The following is a 26,646-nucleotide window of genomic DNA, read 5'->3' as shown; positions in this document are numbered from 1 at the left end:
TTATTTTACAAAATCTCATAATTAAGATATTTTTGAACTTTAGAGAGCCATTGGAGTTTTTGAGGTACTAACTATTTTAGATAGAGACTTTGGATGTTTTTAAAGAGACTGGGCTTTTAAAATGATTGAATTTTTAAAGGCTTGAATTTAGGAAAGTTAAAATGTCATCTTGAGGACTATCAGAAATGAAAGGTTATAGTTTAATGGTGTTCGTTTATTATGTTTGTTTGTCAAGTTAACAAGGAGTAATAACATGCTGGCTGGGTTTTGTCAACTTGACACAAACATAGACATGCCTGGAAAAGCAGACCCGTAATTGATCACATGTCCATAACATTGGCCTGCAAGCAGGTATATAGGCTAGGCCATTTTCTTGATTAATGATTGATGTGAGAGGTCCCAGCCTACTGAGCATGGTGCCACCCCTAGGAAGGTGTTCATGAAGTATATAAGAAGCAGGCTGAGGAAACCACGCGAGGCAAGTCAGTAAGCAGGGATCCTTGATGAATTCTGCTTCCGTTCCTGTCTACAAGTTTGTCCTGCTTTAAGGTCCCACCATGACTTTCCACAGTGATGGGCAGCAATATGGAAGCATATTCCAATTAAATCATTTCCTCCCCAAGTTACTTCGGTCACGGTGTTTTACCAAGACAAAGATGAACTCAATCTAAAGTGAGTTAATACAATAATCCTAAAATGTCACCATCTAAATTCTGTTCTTAAGTTAAAACTCATTAGTTTTTCCAGTACTATGAATTGAATTGTTAATGTTGATGAATCTTTAAAACAGTATTTAATGATTAGTTTTATACCTTAAACTAGGGTATAAAGGTTAGGTACATCTACAACATCAGACCTATTTTAAGAAAGGAACACTATCATAGTTTGAAAAATAATGTCTTGAGAGACAGCTTGGTGGTTAAAGAGTGCTTCTCCTCTGGTATACACAGGGACCCACATGCCTGTACACACACATGCAGGCAGACCAATGTGCACATAAATTATAATAAATTATTTTTAAGCCTTTGGGAAATTCCGCATGTAATTTTTATTTTCATTCCTGAATTATAGCTATAATTCCTGGAGTGTCCTAGAGGATAAGTGGGTTTATGAGTGGAAATGGAACCAACAGCAACTGCTGTGTTCTAAATGTTGCTGTTTGCTGCCTCATGCTTTCATGCAACAGCTGTCTGGGAGCTGAGCAGCTCACTTACCTTGACAGACAGACAGACTAGCACACGTGCACACACACACACACACAGACACACACAGACACACACACCAATGGTATTCAGTGGCTACCTGCAGTTGTAAATTATTATATTTTAGTCAGAAGCTGTAAGATAATTTGACAAAAATATATTTTATTAAGCATTAAAAAAATATGGGACCTCCTGAAAATGAGAAGCTTTCTGTGAAGCAAAGGACACGGTCAACCAGACAAAACAGCAGCCTACAGAATGGGACAAGATCTTCACCAACCCCATATCAAACAGAGGGCTGATCTCCAAAATATACAAAGATCTCAAGAAATTGGTCATCAAGAGAACAAATAATCCATTTTTAAAAAAAAAAATGAAGTACATACCTAAACAGAGAACTCTCAACAGAAGAATCTAAAATGGCTGAAACACACTTAAGGAAATGGCCAACATCCTTAACCATTAGAGAAATGCAAATCAAAACAAGTCTCAGATTTCATCTTACGCCAGTAAGTATTGCCAAGATAGAAAACACTGTTAGTTAGGGAACCAATGTGAGCTAAGTACAATCTCTCTAAAACCATGATGCAGCCTAAAGTGGTGCCGCCCCATGCGTATCATGCTAAGAGCGCACAATGGAAAATCTTACTTCTGTCAGTAAAATTGAATAAACTGCTTTAGAGGAAATATAAGTAGCAGCTTGTATTTTTCTATGTACACTTATTTTAAAGATTGCTGAAACTTGCTGTGTGGGTGTTTTAGTTATTTTGTATTATTTCCTGTGTATTTATAAATTTATACAAACGATGTTTATGAACCATGTGCATATTACCTTAAGTCAGTGGTTCTCAACCTTCTAATGCTGCAACCCTTTAATACAAATCCTCATGTTGTGGTGACCTGCAACCATAAAATTATTTTTATTGCTACTTCATAACTGTAATTAGCGACTGCTGTGAATTCTAATGTAAATATCTGTGTTTTCTGATTGTCTTCTGGGGTCAGCATATACAGTGACTTCCCCTAAAGTCCCAATCTTGAAAGTACCACCACTTCCTAGTATTGCCATCCAGGGAACCAAATCTCCAACTTGAGAAACCTTAGGAGACAATCACACCCAACCCATAGCACCGCCTTTCCCTTCATCTTCAAATTTTACCTTCTGTTTTGAGTTGTCCATAAGCCTGCTTACCTCAAAGCCCTCATGGACTGGTCCAGACCATTGAACCAAAAGAGGATCTTATCTTAAACTTATTATTTGTATATGTGTCTTCATGTATGTATACAATGTATTAAGAAATACACAAGTGAAAATTTTGATTCTCCAGATCTTAGCTAGTCAAATATAGAAACCCTATAGAATAACATGACACACAGTGTAGTTCCGATGAATTTTCAGTAAGCCTGTGTCCCGTAACACTGAACACTGTTATTTGGACAGCTCTTTTATTGCTTACTATGAAAGGGAAAATAAGTTAAACAAGTTAAAATGGAAAGTAAATTACTATGTTATTACCTTCAAATGGTAGCAGTTTGGAAACACTGAAAAAAAAAATGCTTAACACCCATGAAGCCCAAGATTCAATACCTAGTCCTTCAAAAATAAAATATTAAAAATTTAACATTGCCAGTAATATTCTTATCTTTCTCCTCTTGACCTAGAATTAGGCAACACATAGGAATGACCTTCAGACAAATTACACACACACCTTTATCTAAGAGGACAGTAATTATTACTCAGTGATTTTTATTCTAATGAACAATCACCAATAAAGATATATCTTCTTTTCCAGGCAACACAGCTAAAGTGTACATCGAGATTCAGGATGAAAACGATCACCCCCCAGTGTTTCAGAAGAAATTCTACATTGGTGGTGTGTCTGAGGATGCAAGGATGTTTGCCTCTGTGCTCAAAGTGAAGGTAGGAAAAAAAAAAAAAAACTCTGATGTGAAACTACTTTGAGAGCAAAGAGCTCTGAGTTTTGCCGATATGCTATAGCCTCATCATTTGTGTAAATGACATTTATACTCAGGTTAAAAACACAAAATTCTTTGTTTGTTGTCTGGTTTGGTTTGGTTTTTGAGACAGGGTTTCTGTGTATACCCTTGACTGTCCTGGCACTAACTCTGTAAACCAGGCTGGTCTTTAACTCACAGAGATCCACCTGTCTCTGCCTCCTAGGTGCTGGCATCAAAGGCAAGAACCACCACCACCTGAATACAAGATTCTTAAATTACAAATTACAATAGTGTTGTTCCTGTTGCTGTATAAAATACTCTAAAGGCAATATAATGAGAAAGAGTTACTTTCCATCTCGGTTCCAGAGAGGATAAACCCATCATGGTGGGAAGTCTTAGTAGCAGGAATAGAAGGTTCACCAGCCCAATGATCACCAGTTCAGAACCACCGAGTGGAAAGGAAGTGGAACCAAGCTGTACCATCTCAAAGCCCTCCCCTGTTACAAACTTCCTCCAAGAAGTCTCTGTCCTTTTAAATGTTCCAAAACCTCCCCCAAAAGCACCTCCCTCTGGGAACCACGTCTTCAAACACATAAACCTGTAGCAAACATTTCACATTCAAACAAGATATAAACTTAAATTTAATTATCCAAACTCAACACAGTTTTTATGGGGTCAACACTAAGCAACTTAGTATATTTTTACTGAAAACTGGGTCAAATTCCTTATAATATTCTACATAAAATGTTGCAATGTTTTGCCCAGCATATATTTAATTTTATTTATTTATTATTTGTTTGTTTGTTTAGTATTGTGTAAGTGTGTATATGTTGCCGTGGCTGAAGCTTACATCATCATATATGAAAAGATCAGAGGTCACACTTCTGGAGTTCCTTCTTTCCTTCCTTCTTTATTTGAGTTTGGGAGCTTGATCTAGGTTGCCAGGTTTCTACTGCAAGCACCGTTCATTACCTGCTATGCCATGCTGACAGCCCTCTCAATGGGTTTTCATGCCTCTACTAGGATCTCTTCAGAATAACTCCATAGAGCCTCCAAATGAAATCTCTAGTGACAGATGTGGAAATCATCTACTCTAGTGAGAATGACTGCCTTCTTACAACAACTTTTCAAATATCAAGTCATGTTTAAATTAACAAAGGATAATACTCATAAACACTGCTAATTTTAGTACTCGACTAAAAGTTTTTTAAGTCTCTTCATATTCAGAAAAGAATTGGAAAACTACATATATAGTGTAGAGAATGCTCAAGTTTCAGATTGATGCTTTCAGTTTTTCTCTGATATCCACAAATACATCTAGAGAGACCGAAAATGCTCTTGGATATTTTCAGTTGTTTTGTTATTATGCAATAAAAATTTTGATGTTTTCTTCTTATTAGCGTAAGAGTTAGATTCTTAGTTCCCTGTAGATTACTGGTTATGGTTATGTTTCTGAGATCTCCTTAACAACCACTTTAACAGCTATACACTAAATATATAAACTCCTTTTGATCCCTGGCAAGCTCGGCTTTGGCATTCCTGAGCTCTGTTCATTAGAAGCCGTCTTTCTTCCCCACGAGCAGGACCTCCGCGATCAGTCTTAATGCTTCCGGCTGCTTTCAGCACCTATCTAACACCTTCAGTAACAAAAAGAACTTTCAGTCAAGCCCACAATCAAATGTAAGGGAGGGTAAACACTCGAGAGCCTGTGAGTTCTAAGGGATCTAGAGAAAGACGACAATCTTTGTGTTTGTGTGGGAAACACTCACAAGAGATCAACTGCTTCATGGAAATCAGTGTTCGACCCTGAGACAAAACCCAGGGATGGAAAGACTAAGCAGAGCTTAGCGATACACTGATGGACAGACCTGATGAAGTAATTCAGTTAGGAGAACACAGACTGCACTGTGGATCTGAAGGAAGGAACAAGTTCAATTACTGAAAGAACATTTTTTTTTTACACAGCAGATAACGCTCGTGCAGCAAGGCAGATAGATCAGACTGGAACATATATAGGATCCTCTATTGCAGGGCGGCCAGTGAGAGCAAAAGCAGTGGATGGTGACAGGAGGCAAGGGACGGCTGAGCCAACGGAGAAGTCTTTGTTGGCCCGCATAGTTGCCGCTCTCAGTCTGGAATCCAAAAATCGTCTTTTTCCCCTTTTTTAGCCCAGTATTCACAAGTTAAAGCAGTTCTCAATTCGTACGTGGGGTGGGAAAATATTATTTAAAAAATCACACTGAATTGGGGACTACTCTCCTGGGGGGTTTGAGGGGAAAAAATGGTTTTAAAATGAGAAATCTCCCGGGAATAGGATAAGGGCTTTTAAGCCACTTGCTGGTACATATTAGAGTAATGCCGGATTTCATCTACTAGGAATAAAAGTTATTTTTTAGCCTGCCATAAAATTCAAAATACTGAATGTTACACCTTTCAAAAGATGCTGCCAGGAAAATAATAAGGAAGAGGAAAAAAAATGTCGCATAAAATAGAACCGACAGGGTAAGATGGGGCTTTGAAAAAGCAGGAAGGCAGGCTGAACTGCCTGAGAAGTTGGAGCGTGCACTCGAGCTGACACTTCGAATATGCTGTATGAAGATAACACAGTAGGATAACTGATGGAATAAATTGCCCAGTATGTGTTGGGAAATCAGGAAGTTGTGTATCTGCTCTCCATTGGAGCATCTAATACGCTAACAGGCCTGCTGGGCACTCATGCTGAAGAAGTAAGTGTACTATTTTCCTACTCGGCGCTAAATATACAGGACTAGCTTTCTACCCTCCTCCAAAAAAAAAAAAAATAACATAAATAACATTCTAGTTAATGAGACAAGAAGAAAGAAAGGCAGAGGGAGAAGCAGTAGTTGACTCTGCATGGGAATACCATCTAATGTGATCTTACCACATGCTTATACTACACTGAGTCGAATATAATCATCTGAAATAGGGGGAAAGGTGACTTTAAATTATTTGCCTCCATGGGATTGTTAGGAGGGTGTGTTTGGCTTTTACCTGCTTAGATTGTCTAATTTTATTCCAGTGTCTACCCTCTTGGGGTTTTCTGCCTCGGAAGAGGCTAAGCCTGCTCTTAAACCTGGCCAGCCTGAGCCAAGCACCCTCGTCCTGCTGTAAATGACGCCCTTGGACATGGGAGTCCTGCTCATTTTGCATATGTGTTGAGTGATTATGCAGCCTCCTGAGGAGATCACGAGACAGTGTTTCACATGGCAATGGAGTCTTCCTTCTGACTTGGGAAATGAAATGTTCACGTCATGTTCAAACAATTGTTGGGTTGTGTTAGAAGGTCGCAGGAGATAAAGACTGATGGGACCTGAGCAGCACTCGCTGAGGTTTAAGGCTGACATGTTTGTCACGAAGGGTTCAGCCACGTTGATGTCCGCCAGCAACATGTAATCAGTCATTCCAACGGCAGAGTGGGAGGGAAGTCCCAATACTTTTTCCTCGTCAGTCTTTAATGCAAGTCATTAGCATCACTTAGGAATCTCACTCACGTTGGGATAGAGTTCCTGCCCCATTACCACCACAAAGGTTAGAGTTGTACCAGAGTAACTTAAAGCAAGAACTCACACAGGTCTGCATAAACATGCACGCAACAATGTCAGTCGAAAAAAGATAAAAAACTGGAAGCAAAGCCTATATGCCCGTCTATGCGTGAACGGATTGAACATCTTGAGTCTGTACATATGATGCAATATTATTCAGTCCTAAAGGGAAGTAAAATCTGACATGTAGACTACCCTGGATAAATACTGATGATGTGTGATGTCCACTGAAACAGAGTAGACTTACAGGAGTTGACAATGGTGTAACTCATGGAAGGTATGTCAGCAGGCTGTGAGGACTGCTGATCTGATGTTTCTACACATCTAAACTGTCTTACTTCTGGGTACACATTATTTCAAATATTACACTAAACATTTTCTTTGATGTGTTTATAGTAGATCTTGGAGTAAATGGTAGTTGACTCCTGTTAAAATGTTCCACATAATTATAAGCAGTGCTGAATTTTGACTTTTAGATTACTGGGGCCTTAAGTCTAAAGAGGATGTTTAAAGGGGTTAAAAAAGGTTGAGAAAAAAATGGTTGGAAGATCAGGCACCCCTAAACTAGAGTTACAGATGCTTGTGAGTCACCATGTAGGTGCTGGGAATCAAACCCAGGACATCTAGAAGAATAACAGTTGCTCTTAACCTCTGAGCCATCTTTCCAGCTTCGTGTCAGTTATTTTTTTAAGGAATGTATGTATTAATTTCTGTTAGCAGACAGAAGTAGAGGTCTATAAGGGTTGGCATGTATGCTCATACTTAATAGTTGATGTCACAACATTCTCCAAATCTTTGCACAAATTAACGTCCAACCTTTTAGCAGTACCTTCAGTTGTCTCCCGAAAAAATTTTCAGTCTATTCTTGATATTTAACCATTGGATGGGCATATAATGGTTTCTTATGATTTGTTCTAATTCATTCACATTGATACAATTTAAATGCCCCTTTATACATCTAAAATGCCTTAGTATTAATCTTGTGTGAGTGACACAATGGATGGCTGGTGGTGGAGGTCAGAGGACAATGTTGTGCAGTCAGATCTTTCCTTCCACCTTTACATGAGTTCCAAACTCAAACCTGCCAGGCTAGTGGGGTCAGTGCCTTCAGCTACCGAGCTGGATCATCAGCACCCTTCCTAAAAGTTCAACACTATTCTGTCCTCTTCATCCAAAGCCTACTCCAGTGTCCTTGCAAATCTCATTCTTGTGATAACTATTGTTGATTAATGTGCCCTGCATTTCCCCTTTACCCTCCACCCACACCTTCTTCTGTTTTTACCTCCCTTCCCCTCCCTAAAGCATCCCCTCTTTCCCATTTCCCCAGTCACATCATGTAGACTCTACGATTTCCTTCTCTGTTGCTACCCAACACCCTTATACCGGCAATGGTTCTGTTTTACTGGCTTCTACAGTTATTCCATGATATATATTTATATCACAAGATTTGGAGCTAGGATCCTCTAATAAGAGAGAACATTGGATGTGCATCTTTGGGCTTGACTTACCTCACTCAATATCATTTTTTTCTAGTCCCATCCAATTGCCTACAAAGTTCATGATTTTGTTTTTCTTTATAGCTGATTAGTATTCCCTTAGTGTATACATATCAAATTTTGTTGAAGATACTTTATTTTCTCCAGTGTATGTATTTGGCATCTTTGTCAAAATTAAATGGCTGAGGTTACATGTACTAACAATTGTGTCTTTAGTTTTGTTCCATTGGTCTACATGTCTGTTTTTGTGCCTGTATCATATTGTTGTTTGTTTGTTTTGATTTCTTACCATAATTCCTTTTGATTCTTTGAGAATTTCACATCATGCAACCTAATCCCACTCACCTCTGAGTTCCTCCATGTCTGCCCTTCACCCCTTGAAGTGTGCCCCCTAAAAGAACATCTTCCAAAATTAATTAAAAGAAAATAAACAAAAAAAACCACCTTCCTCTGTCTTTCCAACACTTCTTCATTCATCCTAGTGGTACCAGGAGCTGCTTTGGTGGTCACACAGTGTACTCTTTTGTCCAACCAGCCCCATCCACAAAATGTTCATTGCAATGAGTGATTGGTCTGAGTCAAGGCCTCTGGCACACCATCATCACTGGACAAAAACAGTATTTTATTGATTATTTTTAATCTATATTCACCAGAGATATCAGCCTATAGTTTTCTGTTATTGTAGCTGTTGCTATTTTTACCTGCTTTGGGTATTGGAGTAATACTGGATTTGAGGAGTTTATAAATGCTGCTTCTCTTTCTTCCTTCTCCTCTTTCTTATCTTTAATTTTTTTAAAGAGTTGAGGCAGAACTGGCTGTATATCTTCTCTGAATGTCGTAGAGTTCTGCTGTTAATCCACCTGGTCCTAGACTTTTTAGCTGGAAGGCTTTTTATTACTACTTCAATCTCCTCATTTGTTATGGGTCTGTTCAAGTCATTGACTTTATGGTTTAATTTTGATGGCTTGACTAGACCTAGAAATCTAGGTTTTCCAGCTTTAGAAAGTATAGGTTTTTGAAATATCACCTTATAAGACTGTGAATTTCTTCAGTATCAATTGTAATATTTCCCTGTTCATTTCTGATCCTATTAATTTGGGTCATTTTTTTCTTTTTATTAGTTTGGCAATGGGTCTGTGAATTTTGTTTATCTTCTCAAAGAAACAGCTCTTAGATTTGTTGATTCTTTATATTGTTTTTTGTTTCTACCTTGTTGATTTCTGCTCTGATATTTTATTATTTGTTGCCACCGATTGGTTCTGGATTTGATTTGTTCTTTTTTTTTAACTGATTTTTGGGTTTCATTATTATTGCAGCATTTCTCTGTGCTCTCTAAAGTTTTTCTAAGTATAGGCACTAAGAGCTATACATTTCTCTTGTTGGAATGCCTTCAGTATGTACCAGGGGTTTTGTTATGTTGTATTTTCATTTTCATTTTCTTCTAGAAAGTTTTTATTTTGATTTTAATATCTTCTTTGATTCACTCATCATTAAGTAATGAGTTATTTAATCTGCATGGATTTACTTATTTTTCAGAGGTTTCTTTTTGTCTGCCAATTTTAAGTTTGCTGCACTGTGATCAGATGGAATACAGGGAATTACTTTAAACTCTTTGAACTTGTACAGAATTGTTTTGTGTCCCAGAAAGTCGAAGAAAAGATTTCATGTGCTACTGAAGAGAATGTGTATTCTTTGGTGTTTTGGCAGAAAATTCTATAGACATCTGTTAATTCCATTTGATGTATGATGTCAATTAATTTGGATGTTTCTCTTTATTTTTTTTTGTTCAGATGATCTGTCTATTGGATAAAGTGGGTATCAAAATCACCTACTCTTGATGGATTGATGTTAATCTGCTTCTATGTGTCTTCTTTGAACTCCTTGAGTTCATTGGGACATTTTATAATTGTTCTTTTAAACCTGTCTCCTAGAGTTCATCTAGATAATTGCATTTGCAAGCATGTCTGCAGGACTCTCAGCTTTAGAGAAAAGATACTGACTTTATCTTTCATACCGTTGATATTCCTAGGATGAGACCTGGGCATGTGAACTCCCTTTGTTGGTTCTGAGTGTATGATTTATAACACATGTTGAGGAAGGAGAAAAGATGTGGTGGTGGTGTGGGTCTATAGGTTGAGAATATGTGGGGTGGAATTAAATCAGACGGACAGACGCGACTAGGCTGGTGTGCAGGATGTGTTGCCCGTTCCAAGCCTTGAGTGTGGCAGTGGATAAGACTGAATACAATCGCTGGATGTGATGTAAGAGACAAGGAAAGTCCTGTGATTTGACAGATGGGTTGGAAGGATCCTGGCCCCAAACTGGATCTCCTTTATAATGAAGGCCAGACTGCTCCACTGGGTGTGAGTGCCAGGCAAAGCTGATGAACTGGGGAAAGGGAATGGATGAGGAAGGAGGTCAGGGGTACTCACTGGGCCAGACCCTGAAGGCAAACATGGATAGAAGTCTGAGTATGCAGTGGGGTGGTGGAGGCAATACAGAGAGACTTGTCAGTGGTTACAAGAAGGGAAGGTGTTGGTGGAAGCCTAAAGTTCTGCTAAATCCCAAGCAGAGTCAGTCGTCAGTCTGACTGAGTCAAGGCAAGGATATGGGTCCTATGCTGTACATCGGGGGATGTGGGAAGTCTGGGTACCTTGTAGGGTGGTAGAGATGGTCAAGAAGGGACTCGTGGGTAACTGCGGGCAGGGCAGGTCCTTAGCTGTGACACAGATCAGACTAGGCTAAGACACAGGGAGTAAGACCCCCCCAGAAGGCTAGAGGACAGGGACTGCAAAGTGCCAGGATACTGGCTGTGGAGCACCAAGTAGATCTGGAGGGTTGTGGGAAAGTGAGGAAGGAGTGGTAGGGGGTACCCACTAGGCTGAACTCTGGAGGAGAACGTGGGATGAAGTGGCAGAGGTGATGCAAAGAGACTTGTGGGTGAATGAAAATAGGGTGGGTCTCGGAAAAGATAAAAACTTTAACATTTCTAAAGCAGAAAAGAGCATCAATTTATGAATTTTTAAGGGTCTTCTTATATCATCCCTAATAGACACAAAGTTTTTAAAAAAAAACTTTTTTTGTTGTTGTTTTGTTTTGTTTTCAGAGTGAAGATATATAAGAAAGTCCTGAACATCAGAAAAATTATCTTTCATGAACATAAAATAAATTATCTATAAAACTTGTAAAAAAAATCTTTTCTCTCACTAATGAATCACGGTGTGATCTTCTCTGCCCCCTCCTGTGCATATTAATTGTATGTTACATGAAGAACTATCAAGGAAATTAGGGACATCTAATGAGAAAAGCAGAAGTTTTGCAGAAAACCCACATCTCACCTACGCTGATGAGTGTCTGCTTAGCAGTAAATGCAATTAGAACCTTGAGTTACAGCCTCACAGCTCATCTACAGTACAGACAAGGTCATCTGCAGCTCATTTCCTTCCACACTTAAGTCCTGCTTTGTCTTAAAAAGGAGGCATATCAAAGAATCTGCTTGTTTACTCTAATCCATACTAGAGTTTGACAGTGTGCATAGACAAGAAAATAATAAACAGTATTAGATGGGGGACAATGCATGCATATGTGCATGCATGTGTGTGTGTTGGAGGCTGCATGTGTATGAGTATACGGTAACCAGAGATCAACACTGGTTATCTTGTTCAGTTTCTCTCTACTTTATTTTTTTAAGACAATTTCTCACTGAAACTGAACTCACCAATTAGGCTAAACTGTCTGACCAATGGGTCCAAGGGATCCTTTTGTCTTTGTTTCCCTGGAACTGGAATTATAAACGTGTGTGCCCATACCTGTTGTAGGGAGATTGTTCTAAGGAGGGGGCTGCTTGTTCATCCTGGCTGCCCGGCTAAATTAGCCCCAAAATAACCACACAGAAACTGTATTAAATTAAATCACTGCTTGGCCTATTAGCTCTAGTTTCTTACTGGCTAAGACTTACGTCTTAATTTAACCCATTTCTATCCATCTGTGCATCGCCATGTGCCAATGGCTTACTGGCAAAGCATGTCTATCTCCGGTGGTGGATCCATGGCGTCTCTCTCAACTCTGCCTTTCTTTCTCCCAGAATTCAGTTCTGTCTCCCCACCTACCTAAGTTCTGCCCTATCAAGAGGCCCAAAGCAGTGTCTTTATTAACCAATGAAAGCAACATGAAGACAGCAAAACCTCCTCCACCACATACCTGGCTTTTACATGGGGGCTTGGGGTCCAACTGAGTCCTCAAGTTCTGATGGCAAGTATGTTATCAACTAAACCACACACCACACAGGCCAACCACAAGATAGTAATTTTAATAAAATCTGTCAATCCATTGCAAGAATTTTCTCACTGTGAAAGACGGAACCTCTTAGTAATCTTCAGCCTGTCTCATGATCTTGTAGGTTTGACTAATGAACAAATACCATTTCTGCCTTGCTGTCAAGAGAAAGCTCTTCTTTATGTGTGGTTCTTTACTACCTATTGCGGGGCTCAAAAATGCCATGTACAGGATAGGCCTGTAATTCTGCAATATTGAAAGAAACCTATTAATGAAGTATCTAGCTAGGTCCCGTTTACTCTACATCCTAAGATTATCATATATTTCCTCAGATATTCCTCAAATATCATCCATTGGTCCTTCCCTTTGTCCCTCAGCATTGAGTCACCCCAACCATCATCAGGACCAATCCCTGTGGATTTGGCTGGAGAATGTTTGAACCACAGCGAGCTCATCAAAGGCAGTTAGATAGAAAACAGGTCAGCAAATCCTCTCTGTGGGGCAAATCAAAACAGTCAAACTTGAGAATCAAAATTTACAATTGTAATAACCTGTGGGATTTTTTCCCCCTTAAATGTCATGATGTGTCTGTCCTTTTGTCCAAATACTCTGAGGTCCATATCCTCAGGAATGAGACTTGTCACACCTGCTGGCCTCTTCATCTCTTAGTTTTTTTCCCATGGTTTCACTCTGAACTCTCGTTTCCCTTTGACACTGAGGTACATTGTTTAAAAGTGGTTCTAAGAGGAAAGCTTGTACTATACATGCCTATATTTAAAAAACAGAGAAATTTAAAATAAATAATAATAAGGCTCAAGGTTCTAGAAAATCTAGATCAAGCAAACCTAAATCGATAAGCAGCGACAGTAACGATAACACCACAAAGGAATGAATGACAGAAAAGGAATCCAGAGTGAAGAGTTGCTTCTCTGAAAAGATAAGCAAGATTGGCAAGCCCTTATCCAAACTAATCAAAAGCAAGAAAAGACCCAATATATACAAATACAGATGAAGCGAGACATTAAAACAGACAGCTGGGAGATTCAGGGCATTATTAATGCATACTATGAAAACCTGTAGTCTAATAAATTTAAGACTCTAGGAAAAAGTTAATTTTCCAGACATATAAACCTAACAGATTAAGCAAAGACCATTAACATAACATAAACATGCTCATAACAAGCATCAAGTTTGATCCCCAGGCTTCATAGCTGAGTTCTTCCAGACCTCCAAAATAAATTTTTCCCAATTAATGCACAAAATAAAATGGAAGGGATACACTGAATTTATTTCACATGGCTGGCCATGCTCCCCTATCAAAATCATACAAGAATTTAGCAATAAAAGAAAATGATAGGCTAATTCCCAAAATGTACATTGTTACAAAAACTTTCAATACTTACAAACTGAATTCAACAATGCATCATAAAGAGTCTTCCACATGACCAAGTGAACTTCCTTTTAGTGATTAAATGGTGCTTCAATACAGAAAATCAATTAATGTATTACAAAATTTTAGTAAACTCAAGGGCATAAATCACATGATCATCTCAATGAAGAAAAAAAGCTTTTAATAAAAAGTCCAGCTTCAAAACTGGAAAATGTAAGAATAAACCTAGCCAAGGAAGGGAAGACTTCTGATGAAACAATTTTTTTTAAATCAATAAATTGAAGGAGGCATCAGAAAGTGGAAACATCTGCCAGGCTCAACCAGCGCAAATGATGTTTGTGGATAAAAAACCTGGAATAAATCAAGAATAAAGGGAACATACCTCAACATAGTTAATTCTGCTTATACAGTTATCTAAAGAAACTCTGTGAGGACAGGTCATGACTCCAGCGTATCACATCTTTCGGAAGTCATCTGGTCTTTACAATTTTCCATGCATGGCAGTGTTTATTAAACATGATGTTGCTTTGGCAATACCTATTTTAAAGGGAAGGCGGGACAGAGGGTTTTTTTTTAATAACATATTTAAAAACATATATGTAACCTTGAAACTTAATAATTTAATAAAACTTACTTTTTATTACGAAAAAAAGAAAATCTATAGCCAACATAATACTAAATAGGGAAAAATTTTAATACATTGCCATTAAAATTAGGAATGAAATAAGACTATCTACTTCCTACATAAAGCCCTTGAAATCTTAGCTAGAAAAATGAGAAGTAAAATTATTTCTATTTGTGGACAATTTGATCTGGTACATAAAGACCCTAAAGATTCTGCCACTCAACACTTAGAACCAAAAAACACCTTCAACAATGTAGCAGGAAAACATAATCAGTATACCATATTTATAATATCATAGTAAGAAACTTATTTTCTATACACCAACAATGAATATGCTGAGAAAACGGACAGAAAACCTATCCTATTCATAATAGCTTCAACACTGGAAAATGTAGGAATAAACCTAGCCAAGGAAGGGAAGACTTCTGATGAAACAATTTTTTTTAAATCAATAAATTGAAGGAGGCATCAGAAAGTGGAAACATCTGCCAGGCTCAACCAGCGCAAATGATGTTTGTGGAAATTGCTGTATTACCAAGCATAATCTATAGCAGCAAAGTAATTCCCATCAATATTATAATGGAATTCTTCAAAGAAATAGGAAAAACATCCCCTGAAATGCATATGTATACAAAGACCAAAGACAGCAAAGCTATCCTGAACTAAAAGATCAGTGCTGGGCTTATGACAACACCTGATTTCATGTCACACGGTGGAGTCAAAGTAACAAAGAGTAATAACGGGGCAGAAATGGACGTACAGATCAATAGAATGAAATGGTGTTCACAGAAGGAAACACACACAGCAACAGCCTCCTGATCAGGTTTTGTTTCTCTGGTTGGTTGGTTGGTTGGTTGGTTTGGTTTGTTTGCTTCGGTTTGGTTTTTTGAGACAGGGTTTCTCTGTGTAACTTTGGAGCCCATCCTGGAACTCACTTTGTAGACCAGGCTGCCCTTGAACTCACAGAGATCCACCTTTCTCTGCCTCCAGAGTGCTGGGATTAAAGGCATGCGCCCCCACCGCCCAATCACCTGATCGTTTTTTAAATATGACACATGTGTGTGTTGTAGAAAAGGCAACCTCTTCAAATGGTGCTAGAGAAATTGAATACCCATATGTAGAAAAATGAGATTAGATCCATACATTTGCTTTATACAAAAATCATTCAAGTGTATTAAGCACCTTAATGTTAGGAAGCCTGAATCTGTTATAGGGGAATATTTCTGAAATATATAAAGACTAGAAAGATGAATATTAAAAAGAATGAAAAAACAGTTTCTAGAATGGACTAATGAAATGAACAAGAAATTTACAAAGAATTAAATACAAATGTACACTAAGCATGGGGGGGATAATTCAACGCTCTTACCTACCAGTGAAATGCAAATTAAAACTACATTTTGTCCTGTCAGAATGGCCCTCACAAAAAAACCAATTGACAACCCATGCTGGTGTGTATGCAAGAGAGGGAATCATTCACTCCGCTGTCAAGAATATTAGCACACCCCTCAATTTTAGCCAACCAGGGGAAGACTGAAATTATGTCATTTGCTCAACAATAGATGTAACTAGAGGAACAATAGATATACCAAGCAAAGTGGCAAAGACAGTTGTTGAGTATTTACTCTCATTTAGGGATTCAGAATAATAAGTAAAACCATGCCACACACACACACACACACACACGCACACAACACATACACACTATGTAGTAAAAGAGACAGGTGTAGAAATAGGAGGGCATGGGGGTAAATATTGTCAAAGTCCATGACATATTTGCACTTTAAAGAATTGTTTGCAAAGTAGATGCAGGAATAGCTATGCACAATGAATATTTGCCAAAATAAAACCTCAGAATTTGATAATTCTAACTTATGCTTACCCCAAAGTTCAATCCCTTGAACCCACATGGTAGAAGGGGAGAACCAACTCGAGCAAGTGTTATTCTAACCCACACAAACACACCATGGTACATTTATAAGCATACATATGCATACCTATATACCTACATATATGTACATGCATAGATAAACAAAACATGTGCACAAATGCCCACACACACACACATGCACTCATGTACTCATACACAGGTACACACACATACACACAAATACTTTATTGCTTGTTTTGTCCCAATGATCAAAAGATTATGAATGTCTCATAATTTGGTAAAATGGATAAATTTTAACAGAAAAGCTCTTTCTCATATATATTCATCTTCTGTTCCTTACACATGGGATTTTCCTCATCCCCAGTCATTTTCTGATTAAACCAAGAAATTTTATCAGTGTATGCTGAATGTGGTTAAGAATCCTCAAATTTCAGGTAGTGTATTTTCTATCAATCAAAGATTATTTCATAATATTTTTTCAGTTTTAACAGCTGTTTCCTTTTAGAAAATACCAGTTTGTACCCAAAATTATAAAATCCATTGTGACCAAAAATGTCGTTATATATTTGTAACTGTATGCATTTATGTATCCATACATACAAATGCCAGAAGGGAGGAAGGAATGGTAGGAAGGAGGAAGGGAAGGACAGAGAGAGAGAGAGAGAGAGAGAGAGAGAGAGAGAGAGAGAGAGAGAGAGAGGAACAATCTGAAATATGACCAATTTAAATGAAGGACATTTTGAATAGCCCCTGGTTTGGATAAATGTGGTCTTTATATTAAAATGTTGCAAACTGTGTAATCCTAAGAGACAGATTTTAGTGTCCTATGTACAGATAGTCCCACTCCAACCTGCAAATTAGAACTTCTTTACAATTAGTGTCACTTTCGTGACACCTAAGGCTTCTTTTGGTTATCATTAGCTTCAGAGCAACAATTGAGATTCATCATGCTTTTGAATGTTCACACTGCTTTTCCAAACTAAAAGGTTTAGAAATTGAATTCTGTTTGTCTAGATATGTTCTTTTTTTCTGCAAAAGCTATGGTAAATCAGTTTTTCTTTATGTAATAAGATGCTCTTTTGTGATATTTAATTTAATTGATAGGCAATAAATATCAAGAGAGTGAATTCACAAAAATTCAACTTTCAGACTGAATATTCAAACTCCTTGTTGTTCTGTTTACTTGATTTTCTATTAAATTTAGGAGTTTAAACATAAGAAGTCTTATTTTTATTCTTATTCAAAATTACAGTCAATTTTGTTTTGTTTGTTTGTTTGTTTGTCTTTGAGATGGGATCTCTCTATGTAGCCCTGGCTTTCCCAAAACTCACAGGATGTAGACCAGGCTGGCCTCAAACTCACAGAGATCCTCCTGCCTTGGCCTCCTTGATGTTAGGATTAAAGATTATCTTTTAATGGTGACTATACTTTAAAATATATACCTGTACATGTGTGTGTTTAAGAGAAAAAAATGTTCTATACATTAGTAGGATGCAAATCCACCAACAGTGGAAATATATTCTGTTAAATAGTAGGAAGTGAAGCTATTTGATTTGCATTTGTAAATGTTCCAGTGTCTGTTTGTTGTTATTTTGCTTTAAACTTGGTTATTATTTATTTAACTCTACAGTTACCTAATGTGAACTTATTACTAGGTTTTACTAGTGTCCCAGTGTGGCCACTTTTTATTAAATGCTTGTGAAAAAATCTAGCACTGATTTTTTTTCCTATTTAAAACAGTTCTTCCTTTTTTATAGTTTTTGCAAAACTTTTTGAAGAAGCCTGGAAATAGATCAATCTCCTTGGTATTTCTTTATCCATGTTTAATCAGAAGCTGGGCACATTGGCCGTAAAGACTTTAAAATGAAAGTTTCTTCACGTTTTCTAAAAATACAAGAGTAAAGTTAAAGTATTACTCAGAAGCCAACTCTCTGTTCTTTTTTGCCTCGAATAATCACAGTTTGACACCCACACCAGTGGGTGGATGTGAGGCATGAGTTTTGGGCCCTACATTCTAAATCACCTTCACTCTGTCTCGGGAAAAGCAAGGTTTCTGTGCTGCTAACGGCTGAAATGGGTCTAATTGAGAAGCTGAAGTTAAAGCCCCATTATTGGACTTTAATAGGTTTGGAAGTTCTTAGGACATCACTAATTATTTTACTAATATTTCTGCATCCGTGGTATTCATTTAGGCAACAGAGGGGAACAGTTACTAAAGCTATTAGAAAATTAATGTCTCACCTATTCCCTGCATGATAGAGGCTATTATTTGGTGGTTGTCTCTTAATGTTGGGCACCTGTACACATTAAAAATTCCAGATGAGGTCTTAGCAATGTGTAAGTGGTTGTCTGTGTCTGAGTTTTCATTATAAAATATAATTAAAGCAAGTAGAATTGTAATATCCAAGTTTGGCTTCTTTCTAAGCAACTCCAGACATAACTTTTTGCCAACAGAAAAAAAATAGAAGTTAATAAATCAAGCTAACCTCTTCCTCTTGGTAACTATATCATGAACCAGGTATAACTTTTTTAGTAGAAAGAAACAGATTAAGGAATGGTGTGGGAGGTCCTTCTGTCTGTGTGTTGCTTTTCTTGGTTAATGAATAAAGAAACTGCCTTGACCTGTTGATAGGGCAGAGTTTAGTTAGGCCAGGAAGATGGAACTGAATGCCGGAAGAAAGAAGGGCGGAGTCAGAGAGACACCATGGATCCGTGACTGGAGCTAGATGTGCTGAAACTTTGCTGGTAGGCCACAACCTTGTGGTGATATACAGATTAATAGAAATGAGTTAAACTAAGATGTAAGAGTTAGCCAATAAGAAGCTAGAGCTAATGGTTTTTGTAGACAGGGTTTCACTGTGTAACAGCCCTATCTGTCCTGGCACTAGCTCTTGTAGACCAGGCTGGCTCGAACTCACAGAGATCTGCCTGCTTCTGCCTCCCGAGTGCTGGGATTAAAGGCGCTCGCCACCACTGCCGGGCTAAAATAAAATATCAAGTAAATGATAAGATTTATACAATATATTGCTGGGTTTTTTTTTCTTATCCATTCTGACATTTATAACTAAGGGATTTCATGCAAGATAAATTCTTTCTCCTGGGACAGGGTCATTAACAATTTTTACCCATCAGCAGATTCACCTAGGCTAAATCCCTGGTTCCTAGAGGCCTGGATCATTAGTGATTTTTACACATCAGCAGATTTACTAGAGATGTATCCCTGGCTCCTAGATAGCCATCTTTGCACTACATCTTTATAAGCAGAAGTGGATAAAGGAGAACTTAGAACCTCCTATAAAGCTCTACCCTCATGCACCAATCACTATTCAAAAGGCCAGCTTCCATACACCATATTATAGGGATATTTTTAACAGCTTTGGAAAGGCATTTGCATTGCATTTCTAGCATGTAGGTTTATTGTTTTATTTCCATCTCCTTATTGCATCCAGGAAAAGTTCTTAGGGTAGTTTATGTCTCATTTTCTGTTCTTTTCAGTGAGTTTTGAAATCCTGATATTTTGACATGTTGGATAGAGTGGACTTAGAGTGAGACCCACCCTGCTTTGATACCAGATACCTGTGTGGTTATCAATAGTAACTGATCCCTTTGGCCTACATCACTGTCCTGTGAAATAACGGTAGACTGGGAGTGGGACAATGCACATGGGGTGTCCCACAGCGCTGGATACGGAATGGCAGACAGATGATAGTTGACTGTGAATTGCGCACCGGTGTTATTGACGCAGAGGCCCTGCAAGAACACAGGCTGGGAGATCTGAGCCTGAGCTCCACTCGAAGCCAACTTGGAATAGTTACTCTCCCTGGAGAGGCTCAGGTCTTACTGTGTTTGAAGGATGAAATGGAGGGAAGGAATTCTATTGAGACGTGGTAGAGAACCGAACCATAGAAACAGTGCTGTGGCTAGCATCAGAGTAAAAGTTTCACTTTGTCGTAATAGAAAAGACTAATGTGTGTGTTTTGGGGTTGTTTTTTTTTTTTTTTTTTTTTTTTTTTTTTGGTTTTTCGAGACAGGGTTTCTCTGTGGCTTTGGAGCCTGTCCTGGAACTAGCTCTTGTAGACCAGGCTGGTCTCGAACTCACAGAGATCCGCCTGCCTCTGCCTCCCAAGTGCTGGGATTAAAGGCGTGCGCCACCAGTTTTAAGAGGAAAAGGTAGCATGTTCCACATGCAGAGAACTGGGGGAGGCTCAGATCCTTGTGAATGTGCCTTCGATGGGAGAAGCGGTTCAGCTGCACCTCTAAGATTCGCAGAGCTGACCGATGACACCAGTAAAGATACTTTGTTTCTAAGGTGAACAGCTGAGAAATGTCACACTTGATATCCTGGAATTTCAGGTAAATTAGAATATGTGCATCTCTAGAGGAGACTGGAGAAGACACACGGTGACAAGTGGGCTGAATTATTGATGTGAGACAAGTTACTGTTTACAGAGAAGATTTTCTAAACGGAGCAAGAGCACTGTTAGAAGCTCAGATTGAGAGCTTATGATCACACTGGCTTTCCTGGTTGTTTAAATTCTCCATCTTCAGTCTTAAGTCATCAGGTATAAACTTATGGCTCAATTGATCCAAGGTATAAAGGTGAGATAAGCGTAGTGTGACTTTGACAGAGCAGAAGTGGATGGAATTTCCAAACCTAATGTCTCAAGGAAGAGGGCAAATGGGAAAATTCTCTAGTATAAGAGGTTTCAGGTGTAATGAGTGCACTGTGGTCAGAAATGAACACATTGAAGTTTTATCTTCCTGAGCCAGAGCATTTCCCCAAGGGCCCCTGCCTCTGTGAGATTTAACACTAGAGCAACTCTCAGGCAGCTCACTGATCAAGGAAAGTCACTAGCCTGAGAATTGAAGATAAATTGCCAAGTATGCCGTCTACATGAAAACTGCACTTTTAAAGGAGGAATAAGTTGGAGAGGAAGGCTGAGAACTAGATACCAATGTCCTTGCATTCGGGAATAAAGGGAAAGTTTTTCCTCTGTATAAGTGTGTGGGTTTCAAGGAAGGTAGAGGATTTGTAAGACTGGGTCAATGGGATCAGGAAACAATAAAGGAAAACTAGAAAACATAAATGAAATGAAAGGTGATTATGAAAACCAGGCATATGCACCCTGACCTCAATAAGAAAGACGTTATTAAGAGGTTACTTTCTTAGAGGAGCTATAATCTTATGTGTCTAAGATGAAGAATCGAAATATAGTTCTTGAGTGCTTAAATTTCTGTATTCTTGCTATTACAATATGAATTTAACAGCTCTCATAGCAAGTATTTCTAATGGTCATGATGTCCTTGGTCATCTATGATTTCACAAACATCATTTTCAGCACATCATAGTCATATAACATAGCATATGTACATAATATATAATATACACTTATAATAATATTTGCTGGACATAATTTATCTCATTGATGGATAAAGGATACAAGTTAAAAGTGACTTTGAAGTCCCCTACAATGTAAATCAAAATGTAAGAGTAAGGAATCAAATTAAATGTAAAGACATTGAAAGCAGGAAGCGAAAGTCATGCTGCACTCAACACCGAGGTGGTTTGCTGCCCGTGCACCTTCTAACCCAGATTTCCAATTGTGCTCTGAATTTTGTTACTGGCACTTTGGATGTGAGTTCGTATGTATTTAACATGCCAATTTTATCATTTGCCTCATGAGATCACTTGGTTCTTGTCTGGAGGGCATGTACTATATGAGCCATCTGACTTACATCTCTTAGAGAAACTACGATCCTAAATGGAACTTGAGCATGCTGTGTGTTGGTCCCAAGTTCATCAGCCACTGGAATTTTCCACTCTTGCTCTGTAGTTAACCAGCATTCAACTCTACACACTTGATAGAGAGGAGAGAGTTCCCAGAATTCACACATTCCCGACAGCTGTTCCTAACCATCTCCAGAAGTGAGATCCTTGAGGTAGACCACCGAGAACAGTGAGCCTTGAAAGAGGAAATGAAAGAGGGCTGACTTTGCACAACATACAGAAATAGAGCTCAGGAGCCTCAAAGGTCTAGCAAACCTGACTTTTAGAAACTGTGCCTCATTTTTTACAAATTTTTTGGACCACACTAGGAAAATCATAAAACCAAATGCTATTTCTGAGTTTTATATTAAATGATCATTTGCTTCAGAAAAAGCTTACAACAAAAAGCACTTCAGTCACTTATTATGAAATATGACAATGTTATAGTTTTCATAATATAATAAATTAGAAAGAAAAACAATTTTTTGAGATGGAAAGTTAGTCAATAGGAACTGTGTGAGTTAGCTTAATGTACCAAGCAACCGCTATGTTTGTACAGTAACTGTCTCTCCTCTCTACGTATCATTGTGGTGTTAGCATTTATCTTAAAATTGAACATGATTGAACCTCGTAGCATAAAAACTGGTGAAAGAGTTGAGTTGTAAAGTAGAACTTGTGCTGATCCTACAAATACAAATTTAAAACGGAGCAAACATAAGCAATGATGCAGCCAGGTGATGGGTTCCCCGAGGGAGTTGGGTGTGACAAGGGGGTGGGTGTGATGGGGAGATGGGGATAACCGAGGCATCCGTGAAGACAAAAATAGCTGTGGCGTGTTGACTCTTAATACAAATAGTCTCACATATATGCATATTTTTCAAAATTTTATTGCTCTGTACAGTCATAATTTGGTACGCTTTAGGCATAGGTATTACATCTCAAAGTTCGCACTAGCAATAAAATATTTATTTAAAGAGGAATCTTAATGCTAACCCAAAAGGTAAAGGTTGAATGTGTCTCATCTTTTTTGTGTATGTCTCTGTGTGATGTGTGCATGTGTTTGCATATATGTAATTATACATGTGCATATGTGTGTGCATGTGTACATGAAAGCCAGAAGACAACCTGAAATGTTGTTTCTTGGGTGTCATTCATCTTGAGATGATGTCTCACTGGCCTGGAGCTCACCAAGGAGGCTAGACTGGCTGGCCAGTGAACCCCAAGTACTGTCCTGTCTCCACCTCCCCAATGCTAAGATTATACATGCATGCCACCATGCCCACACTTTTCTTATGTGATATCTGTGAACTCATCCTCACAGAGATATATAATTTAATTGATTAGCTCCTTGTCTTTTGTAACAACTGTCCCAGAGCCAGGATCTTTCTGATGAGAACTATTTGTTATGAAGATGTATCTTCTGCCTATGCACAATGATATTCAGAGAAATGGAATTTTAGGAGAAAAGCACTGTGCTATTGCACAAGTAACCTTGGAAGTAGAAATAAGATTTCGAGTTGCAAGCTTTTACTTACTTCTCATCGACGATTTTTCATTTGTTTTTCCCCTCCTAGGCTACTGACAGGGACACCGGAAACTACAGTGCCATGGCCTACAGGCTCATCATACCGCCCATTAAAGAGGGCAAAGAGGGATTTGTGGTGGAAACATACACTGGGCTCATCAAGACAGCCATGCTCTTCCACAATATGAGGAGATCCTACTTCAAGTTTCAAGTCATCGCAACTGACGACTACGGGAAGGGGTTGAGCGGGAAAGCTGACGTGCTGGTAAGCGCATGAGTGAGAGACATGAGACGCTAGCCTGGGGCAAGTGTTTTAGCTATTAGCACTTTTCATATTACTTTGAAATAGACTCTCTAAAATGTAAATTCATTAAATTTTTATCAAGATATTTGGCCTTTGTGATTAAAAAACAGAAAAAAATTTGTAGTAACGTGTTCTAATATGCAAGATTTTCCTTTTAAAACAGAATCTCTAATGATGTTAGAAACGATGTTTCACTAAGTTACATGTGTCTATATAAAATAGTATTCCTGTAATTTCTTCTCTCAGGCCAAATACAGCTTCAGGGGCAGATCATCTGAAGGGCAATTGGATTCTAACTTTAACCAAAATACCTAACATCAATGTGCACATCTCTTCTAACTTGGGCATGAAGGTTGTTTGGATTTTTCTCTGAAAAAAAGCTAACAGTTATAAGAAGAATGGTTATTGAACATTTATCATATCAAGAAAAAAATCAAGTAAAATCTATCTGTCCCCTTGCGTATCCTAGAACATCTTGCTCAGCACACATTTAGTTAGCTTTAATCTACATGTAAACATCAGGGATAAAATGTTTTATTCTTAGGTGGTGAAGAACCCTAGTCATCACACATCAATTGTTGTATGTTGACAATACTCTCCTTCAAAACAAAAGGCTTCATTGTAGTAAAAGCAGGTCAATATTATTCAAGAAGTATTTACATATAGGATATTATGGGTGACATAGATTTTTTAGCAAATATAGGTCTATATACCTTATATAAGATAATGTACATTTATCCCTTCTTGTTATTTAAGAAAAGTACAATATGGTGCTTAAAGGATAAACAATAAGGTCAGTGTACTAAATATAAATAAGATGTTATAAAATAAGCACAAGTAAATATAAATAACCATTTTTTATAAAGTAAATAGGATTAAATAGTGAAACATGAATGATAAGAAGTTAATTTTTGTTAGAAATTCAAAGTAATCGAATAGAAGTTATACACCATATGCTTAAATCATATGTATTTACTCTTACTGAATACTTATTAAATATTTATGCATTTATAAAGAAACAAAATAATCTAAAAGAAATCACAATATGATATGTATACACATAGAATTCTGTTACCAAAAATGATTTTCATAGTATTGCATGCAATCTTTTCAGTTAAGAGAAAGGCCAAATAAAGTCTGTAGGCAGAGGATGTGATAATGACAGATGCTAAAGCCATGATGAAGCTTGGCTGAGTAAGTGAGAGATGGTTATCCACTCAATCTACGGAGCAAGAGAGGGAGTATGGATCACGTATGGGGTAAGAGAAGCCAGAGGTTTATGTGAGACATGGAAACCATGTGAAATATCCTGGAACTGTGAACCAAAGCAGTGGGTAGTCACTGAAGATGATTTATAAGAAGAGAAGATAATGATCTTCACATTAGATAAGGCATTTTTTACACTATCTCTTTCTGTTGCTTTCCCAAGGGAGGGCTTTAGTTCATGCGGAGTCTTTGCCGACTCTGTTTGGCAAGTTCTTCATGCAGCCCACTGACAGTGTGATCTTTAAGCTATCCCCGTGTGGTCACTTCTCAATCCTTACTACTGCCTCAGAGTCCGTTCTCTGCCCTTGTGATTCTCCCTCTATGCCTTAAGGAAGTTTCGTTAGCTTGGTTCCTTATTTCCAGATCTCCTGACTTATTTTTGGCAATCTCTTCCATTTTTTTAAATGGAGTTATTCTTCCAGTGTTCCACATTCCCACTTCCTTGAGCTCTGTCCCTTAACAATTCTGCCCTCCACCATGTTTCATCCTTTAAAGCCATAGTTACCTGTGCTGTTGCCCCGAAACTTCTATTACAAACCTCCCATCTTTAATCACAATATCAGATGTATCCAGACAAACTCAGCACTCTTCTTCCCAGCAAGATATTCAATCCACCTAACTGAATTTCTTCCTTTTCATACATTCTCTTATGAGAAACCTGCATGTTCCCCATGTTTAATTACCAAATACATAAAGCTTTATCAATTTAAATAAATGTCCCATGATATAAAACTTAAGTTTGTTTCCTTATGTATTTCTTCATGGCCTCTAAGGAAACAAAGTCAGAGGATTTACTACATTGATTCACAGGCCCATTGAGGCTGAAAAGTCCCGTATTTTCAGTTTGCATGCTGGGAACACAGAGACAGGGACAAAATACCCTAGTCTAAGAAGGTAGAAGCATCAGAACTGGGAAGGCTAACAATGCAGCACCAGGCCCTGAGAATCCTTAGAGTGTTACAGGAGCGAGTGTCCGTGTGCAGACTTAATGCATATAAAGTATTTGTCCATTAAAACATGTCTACTTGGGAGGGAGAACCAGAGAGAGAGAAGTTTTTCATTTTGTGCTTTATATCATCTGGGTTCCCAAGCAACTTTACAGCAAGCTCATTGTCAGGCCAGGTGAACTCCATGAGGTTGTTACATCACCCCGCCCTCAATGGTAAACCCTCACAGGTGCTTTCCCCATTCTACAGTCAGTAGAGCAGCCAGTCAATATGCAACCGTAACACCATTCTCTCTGCATTGTACACCTTTGGGAAAGCCACAGAACTCTGGCTCTCCTTCTACTAGATCAATGCCTGTGCTGACACTATCTGAGGAATTGCACACAAATCTATGCTGATTCTCACTGTCCAGAAGCCTCCAGGCCACCGCCCTTGG

At 38.2% G+C, this 26,646-nt stretch overlaps 1 protein-coding gene across 1 annotated transcript in view; it reads left to right on the top strand.

Moving 5' to 3' along the window:
- The window catches only part of Pcdh15 (protocadherin related 15), an 864,688-nt gene that overhangs the window by 792,589 nt on the left and 45,453 nt on the right, over positions 1-26,646 (top strand). Inside the window, exons 28-29 of the mRNA XM_050142799.1 lie at positions 2,996-3,123; positions 23,743-23,958. Of these exons, the coding sequence (XP_049998756.1) occupies positions 2,996-3,123; positions 23,743-23,958 (344 nt within the window). The remainder of the gene's footprint in view (positions 1-2,995; positions 3,124-23,742; positions 23,959-26,646) is intronic.

This window comes from Alexandromys fortis, unplaced genomic scaffold (assembly GCF_014885135.2).
Source record: "Alexandromys fortis isolate MF-2015 unplaced genomic scaffold, M_Fortis_MF-2015_v1.1 scaffold_9, whole genome shotgun sequence".
In the NCBI taxonomy this organism is placed as follows: Eukaryota; Metazoa; Chordata; class Mammalia; order Rodentia; family Cricetidae; genus Alexandromys; species Alexandromys fortis.
Note: the sequence above shows the minus strand (reverse complement) of the source record. Positions and strands in the feature narration are given on the sequence as shown.